General features: G+C 40.8%; 1 protein-coding gene across 4 annotated transcripts in view; it reads left to right on the top strand.

Moving 5' to 3' along the window:
• The window catches only part of LOC143300139 (S-phase kinase-associated protein 2-like), an 81326-nt gene that overhangs the window by 44173 nt on the left and 29508 nt on the right, over positions 1-7645 (top strand). Inside the window, exon 1 of one of the 4 annotated variants that reach the window (XM_076613677.1) lies at positions 3695-3938. The exons of the other annotated variants lie outside the window; for them this stretch is intronic. Coding sequence (XP_076469792.1) covers positions 3849-3938 — 90 coding nt within the window. The 5' untranslated portion in view covers positions 3695-3848. Of the gene's footprint in view, positions 1-3694; positions 3939-7645 lie in introns of those variants that run through there. 4 annotated transcript variants of the gene reach the window in all.

The raw sequence follows: 7645 nt of genomic DNA, 5'->3' as shown, positions 1-7645 counted from the left end.
TACTTTCATGCACAATGACTGAAAGAGGCGAGGTAGACACGATGTCATTCCCTCTCTCTCTCTCTCTCTCTCTCGGCATTAGTTTTATGGAAGTTCTTTAAGAATGTGTACATTTGAATTTACCACTTGAGTTGTATGTGGATTTGTATAAGTGCTCGGGTATCTTGATAGACATAGATCACATTTACGTAATTTGAGCTCGGTTTCAAAGATAAGATACAGATTCTTACACTTACCACATTTGAATTTAGAAATGGACAGTTTTGCTATCAACAGAATCGTATTGATTTTTTTTTCTTTTTTCATTCCAACAGGGGTTTTATGTGTGTGCATCACGGCCTTGTGAATAGATCTATAAATAAATCTGTCCTTGGTGGGCATACGCGTGTGTGTGCAAGTGTTCTCTTGTGAAAGACAGACATTAAAAAAACCCCAGAACAAACCACCGTCGTTTTGAGTCGAAAAGTGAGATCACAATGAGGATTAAACTGGTCGAACACAGGGCGAGATGGCACACGCGCTCTCTCTCTCTCTCTCTCTCACACACACACACACACACACACACACACACACGAGCGCGCGCGCGCATACACACACACACACACACACACACACACACGAGCGCGCGCGCGCATACACACACACACACACACACACACACACACACACACACACACACACACTTCAGCTGAAGGGAAAGGTGATTAGGGCCGGGAGGGAGAGTTCTCACGTGAAGTACCGAGACTATAGGAGGTAAGGTTTTTTTTTAACAATTCAAAATGTCAGAAAAAGGCTTTCTTGTTGGTAGACTGTTCAGTCAGCATTTTGTGTTTCCATTTTGTCTGTTGCACAGCTTGATTATTTCTCAACGTGTGTGTGTGTGCGTGTGTGTGTGTGTGTGTGTGCTTGCGATATCCATTGCCATGCGAGAAAGGCGTGGGACAGGAGTCATCATTTTTTTTTTTTTTCATCTTAAAAAAAAAAGAAGTTTGCACATTAAGGACTGCTGTTAGTCAGGAGACACCATTTTATTTATTTATTTATCTATTTATTTATTTATCTATCTATATCTTTATTGCTAATCGTCTGCACATTAAGGACTGCTGTGTCAACGTGTTTTTACAGCACTGGGGAGGCAATTCGCGTTAGTAATGTTTTCCAAGCTGAAGCGAATTACGTCCCTTCTTTTCTGGGCCTGCTCTCTCTCTCTCTCTCTCTCTCTCTCTCTCTCTCTCTCTCTCTCTCTCTCTCTCTCTCTTCCCCTCTCTCTCAAAATTCCTTTCACAAGAGAGCAGCCAAAATAATTTTACCAGATTCTTCATTGTGAACAAAGCGTTACTTGTGTACAAAGTGCACAATAACTGGGCACCACAATATCTACATTTGCTTGCCCGAGCCTCATGCCGATACGGCTCGAACAAGTACATTATTTTTACCACGCACCCGCATTGATATGTTCAAAACAAGTTTTGCATTTTCAGGTGCTTCCCTGTGGAACTCACTCCCTGTACACATACAAACGAGCAGTTCTCTACCTACTTTCAAGTCAGATCTCAATAAATATCTTCAATCCTTCCAACCATAAATGACAGTTATAGAAACGACCGTTGGCAGTAACAATGAGGGCATTTATACTTATTGGAGCCGTTGTTATTGTTTCTCCTTGTTCTTGTTTGCTCTTATTCTTATTCTGTCATATTTTCTTTATATTTGTTCTGTTTGCTTGTTTTCATTTCTTTCATTTTCTTCTAATTTGTGTGCATGCATGAATATATTCATTTAATTCCATCATGGTGGTGACAATAGCTGTAGTATAAGTGATATTGGTGATGGTAGTAGTAATTTTAGTATCAATTACAACTTTCTGCGTGGATTTGATGATAACAACAATGTGGCTTTAGTCATCAGGTTGTCGATACTGAAGACATATTTCTCTCTCCACCCCTACCCCCCATCCCCCCTCTCTCGCTTATCCATCTGTCAATCTGTGTGTGTGTGTGTGTGTGTGTGTGTGTGTTCTTTATCACATTCCTTCTGCATGACTTCTTTCTGTTTTGTTTTTTCTTCTTTCTTTCTCCCTTTTCCATTAAAATTTATATGTGTTATTGTAATTGATGTAGATTAGCAAGAATAGATTGGAAGAATGGGCCATGCCTAAAATCTTAATCCTTAAGTAAAAAACGTTTTGAGTTCTGAGTTCTCTCTCTCTCTCTCTCTCTCTCTCTCTCTCTCATCAATTTTTTAAAGCCTGGCTGAATGAAATGAAAGATGAGCGGCTAAACACAGCTGTCAGTGGGCTCTACCCAGGTAGACAGCTTGTTGTGCAAACGACTGTAAAGCCTTACAGCTTGGCCTCAGACCGAGGACAGACACGATATATGTATCCATATCAATCACTTTTTATTTTGTTTTTAAATGTGGAAAGCAAAATGGTGCCTCGTGTGTCGGACACATTCTTTGTACAGTTCGTCTGATTATATTTTAATTCATTTACTCATTTCTCAGTTTTTAATGATTTGATCCGTTCCTTTTTTTTCTTGAAATATGTTTTATTCAAAGCTTGGGTGGGCCGGCTATCATAAAAAAAGAAAGACAAGTAGACGGGAAATGTTCACCGGTCACTGGCTGTGAACAATGTACGTCGGCGCATTGATGGTTCCATAATTTGGTTGGACTCTTCCTTACTGTAGTTTTCACTCTATTCTTTATTTCATTTCTTCTCTTTTCTTCCATCTTTCTTTCTTTCCTTTCTTTCTGTCTTTCTTTCTTAATGCTCGCCTCAATGCCCTTCCCAACTCTTCATTCTCCTCCACCTCCTCCTCGTCCACCTCCCCCTCTTCCTTCTTCTTCTTTTCCTCCTCCTCCTCCTTCTTGTTCTTGTTCTTCTTTTCTTTATTTCATCTTATTTTATTTCTTTATTTCTATGTTTTGTGTCGTTCTTTATTTTCATGTTTTGTGTCGTTAGATGGGCAGAATTGTAAAAAAGGGCTTATACTGCGCCTAATTCTTTACCCATTAAAGATTCAATCAATCAATCAATTTCCTTCTTCTTTCTTCTTCTTCTTCTTCTTGCAGTTGCAGTAGTTACTTTTGTTCTTCTTCTTCCTCCTCCTCCTTCTCTTCTTCTTCTTCCTCCTCCTCTTCTTCTTCTTCTTTTCCTCCCCCCTCCTCCTCCTCCTCCTTCTTCTCCTCCCCCTCTTCTTCTTCCTCCTTCTCCTTCCGACATCATTATCATCTTCTTCCGTTTTGTTGGTCCTCAGTCAGTCAGTCAGTCTGTCGGTCAGCTACTATGATCGACCAGTCACTGAGCCAGCTGATATAATGGGTTTGTTTGCAGTACAGTCGGTAAACGGACAGGAAAGTAGTGAACGTAGGCTGCACCGGCTTCTTTATTTCTTCGTTAAAAAACAAACAAACAACAAAAACAACAAACAAACAACAGCAACAACAAACAAACAAACAGAAAACAACAACAAACTAACACACACACAAAAAGGCAGTATCTCGCCTCCTCAAACATTTCACGTTTTTCAACGAAAAGCAAAAGCAGGAAGAAAAAAATAAATGCCTGCGGTTTACTCGCTAAAAATAGCTCCCCGCGCGCTGAAAGAAACATGGATAATCAAGACTTCCAAACAGCAAGCAGAGAGGCTCAACACACAACACAACACACACACACACACACACACACACACAGCCGTGAGCAGCATGCACACGCCGAATTTCTTTTCCAACCCAAAGGAGTAACAGAAAAGTAAAGAACCCAGGATGCACGTTTAGGTGTACAGAACACAAGCAGGCAAGTTGTTTAAGTCGTGTTGGATTTTTTCACGGATTCTGAGCAGACAATGGAATTCCGTGCCAGTATATTCGATGTGGCTCAAGATGCCTCGCACTCGGCGTCTGCCCATGCGGATGACCCACGTAAAAAACGCCAGGTGGGTTCGTTACTATAGACCTGTTGCTCAGTAGTTTGCTTCTGATCCGTCTTTGGCTTGAAAGCTTTAGAACACACCTGATTGTAAGCTGGAAGATGCGTGATGCTTCGTACGCTGTGAATACTTATTTCAGTGTATATGTTGCGTGCGTTGTGCGAAGTTGAAAGCAACAGCGGCTTTTTTCTTCAGTAAAGAAAACGAAAATGGGGGGAAAACGTTTTGCTTTGAAGTATTATTACGCGCTGATAACTGACTGAACTACTGGGCAGCTTCCACATGAATTTTCTTCTTTTTCTTTCTTTTTTGTCTTCATCATCATCATCATCATCAAATTTTTCTTCTTCTTCTTCTCCCTCCCTCTCCCTGCCTCTCCCCCTCTCTCTATTTCTGTCTGCCACTGTCTATCTATCTATCTATCTCTCTATCTATCCGTTTCCCCCTCTCTAAATCAGTCATTTAAATGCTGTGCAGTACACCACAATACCCTTCGGCATCGCTTCTCATTATCATCATCTTGACTGCATGATGCTCAGCTGTACGGTAGACAGTAAATAGCTGATACTTGGGGTGTGAGTGTGTGTGGGATTCACGCTGAGCGGCGTGAGGGGAATGCTACTAAAACACTGTTAACGATGGTGCAACCCTTCTCTTCCGACACACACACACACACACACACACACACACTCATAAATATCTACTATCACTTAAAGTGGAAGACGTTAAACTGAAGACTACACACACACACACACACACACACACACACACACACACACTTCCAGGTTTGATGGAGCAGTTCTGGTAAACGTGTTTTAGTGTTGTCATGAATGAGAGAACTAGCTGGGGAAATGGGACCACTGAAGTGAAGCTAGGGAAGATATTTATGTATAATGATTATTATTTACTGGCTGTCCTCGGTCGGATATCAGTTTTGTTTGTTTGTAGCTTGCTATTCTTTTCGTTTCTCTTTCTTTTTTTCTCCCTCGCGTTCTCTTATTTACGTTCTTCCTTAAAGTTTTCTTTCAGACTGAAGACTTTACATCGCATTTGATGCTGGACAAGACAGCTGCGCCTGCTCATGCACTCACAAGCGCATGCGTACGCGTGCACACATGGGTTTTTTTAACAATTCAAAATGTCAGAAAAAGGCTTTCTTGTTGGTGGACTGTTCAGTCAGCATTCTGTGTTTCCATTTTGTCTGTTGCACTGCATGAGTATACACACAAACAAATAGATAGATATTTGTTTTGCAAAAGATAGCTAACCTGCTTTGTACAAGCTAGAAACCTGTTTATCAAATCACTAATTCATCGACCGGCTGTCGCCAGTATTTTCTCCCCCTCCACTAGACCTTGAGTGGTGGTCTGGACGCTAGTCATTCGGATGAGACGATAAACCGAGGTCCCGTGTGCAGCATGCATTTAGAGCACGTAAAAGAACCCACGGCAACAGAAGGGTTGTTCCTGGCAAAAATCTGTATAAAAATACACTTCGATAGGAAAACAAACAGAATTGCACGCAGAAAAAAACACCCCAAAATCGGTTGCTCTGTCAGTATAGCGACGCGCTTTTCCTGGGGAGAGCAGCTCGAATTTCACACAGAGAAATCTGTTGTGACAAAAAGAGTTATACAATACAATACAGTACAATGCAATGCAATACAATACAATGCAATACAATGCAATACAATACGCCCTTGTAATCATTTTTTTTTTGCCCTCACAATTGTCAGTTTCGGAAATGCTACCTCTCCAACCGGTTTTCTCTCCGCCTGTATGATTATCGTCATTATCGCCATCGCTGTTGTCACCACTGGCAGTTGCAACGTCGCTGATGATTGTCGTCATCATTATTGTTTGTGGTTTCCCTTTGGAACTGTCGTTATCAGTTGTCATGCTCATAACCTCCAGCATGAAAGCAATAACAGGAACAGCAGCGGCAGCAGAAACAGCAACAATAAAAACATCAACAAATTCAGCTCTAATAACAAACACTGAGTTTGTTCTTCCCTTCCTTTTGTTTTCCCGTGTACCAGCCTACGTCTGTCTTGTGTGTGTGTGTGTGTGTGTGTGTGTGTGTGTGTGTGTAGTTTAGTTTAGTTTAACGTCTTTTCACTGTTTAGTGATATCAGACGAAAGAAAAAAGAAAAAAAAAAGGGGGAGGGGGGTTGGGGGTATGTACGTATGGGAGATGAGGCGTGGGGTACATGAGAAGAGGTGGTGGGATGACTGTAGACAGTAGTTGAAAACGAAGAGCTACGAAGGACTGTACTGACAGTGAATAATAACATGAATCATTACAGTGAGTTAATCATCCATATAGCAATGTAAAGCATGCATTATGATTTTTTTTTAAATGATCAGTCAAAAGGTAGATACCAATCAAACATTCAGAATTTTATTTATTTATTTATTTTATTTGGGGTTTTTTAAAGTGATGAATAATTATTCAAAACATCACCCATGGACAAATGTGTGTTTGCTGGAAACTGGTCAGCAAGTTTTTGAAAGAACAGTTGCCTTGTGTTTGGACACTGGACAAGTATGTAGTAGACATTGACTTCTTTTCCGCCCAGACACTGTATATTTTTGCAAAATTTAGTTCGAAGGGCATTCAAACGGAATCGATGAATTAAACTTTTAAGAAAGATAAATCATTTAAAAAAGCCTTGGGGTTGTTTAATGTAAATGTCTTCATAGAGTGACGGTAATACTGGCAGTCTAAATCTTTTAGCCTATGCTTATGTCGACCATGTGACACTTTTTCAATTCACCTATAACACTCTTGTAAATCTAATGTGATCTTGAGGGGGATTGAGCCTTCGCTGTTTTGCGCTGCCTTTCTGGCAGCCTGATCTGCCCTCTCATTTGCAAAAATTCCACAATGAGAAGGCACCCAAATGAAAGTTACATCAATGCCTTTGATCGATAATTGATGTACGATGTTTTTTATTTCTGTGATCATCTCAAGGCTTGATTTTTTATTTGCAGATGTAAGTGCATTCAACGCCGATTTTGAATCTACGCAAAGTAGGATGTGACTATCCTTTTTATGGAAATCTAGAATGCAGATTAAAGCCATAAGTATGGCAACGAGCTCAGCAGAAAAGATAGAAAGATGTTTGTCCATGTGGTACATTTTCTGACGGTTCAGTTCCAGAATTACAAAAGCTGCTCCCGCTCTGCCATCTATTGATTTTTTTTAGATAATTTCTATATTCATTTTCTATATGAGAGCTTACGGAGCTCTTTAGTATATTCAGTGAATCATTTTGTGTGTGTGTGTGTGTGTGTGTTCCTCCCTCTGTCTCTCTGTCCCTGTCTCTCCCCCCCCCCTCTCTCTCCCTCTCTTTCTATCTCTAAGTCTCTCTCTCTCTCTCTGATCTTGTCGTCATTAACTTTCGTTTTCCCCCACACTTTAATGTATTCATTTATTTGTTGAATTATATTATTTCATATTACATAGATCACAAAATCAAGTATGAGCCCACCCCCACCCCCTTTACAAACGCGGGGTCATTTACACAACAGGCTGCCTACCTGGGTAGAGCCGACTGACGCCTGACATTGGGCGCTCATCATTCGTTTCCTGTGTCATTCAATCAGATTTCAGGCACGCACCCATACACACTCAGACATGTAACTGACCCCGCCATGATTCCATCGATCATGCATATGAATGACCTCTCCATGACTGACTGGATCATGTAA

This window comes from Babylonia areolata, chromosome 2, assembly GCF_041734735.1.
Source record: "Babylonia areolata isolate BAREFJ2019XMU chromosome 2, ASM4173473v1, whole genome shotgun sequence".
Lineage (NCBI taxonomy): Eukaryota > Metazoa > Mollusca > Gastropoda > Neogastropoda > Buccinidae > Babylonia > Babylonia areolata.
The sequence above is the reverse complement of the archived record's forward strand: the minus strand, read 5'-3'. Positions and strand labels throughout refer to the sequence as shown.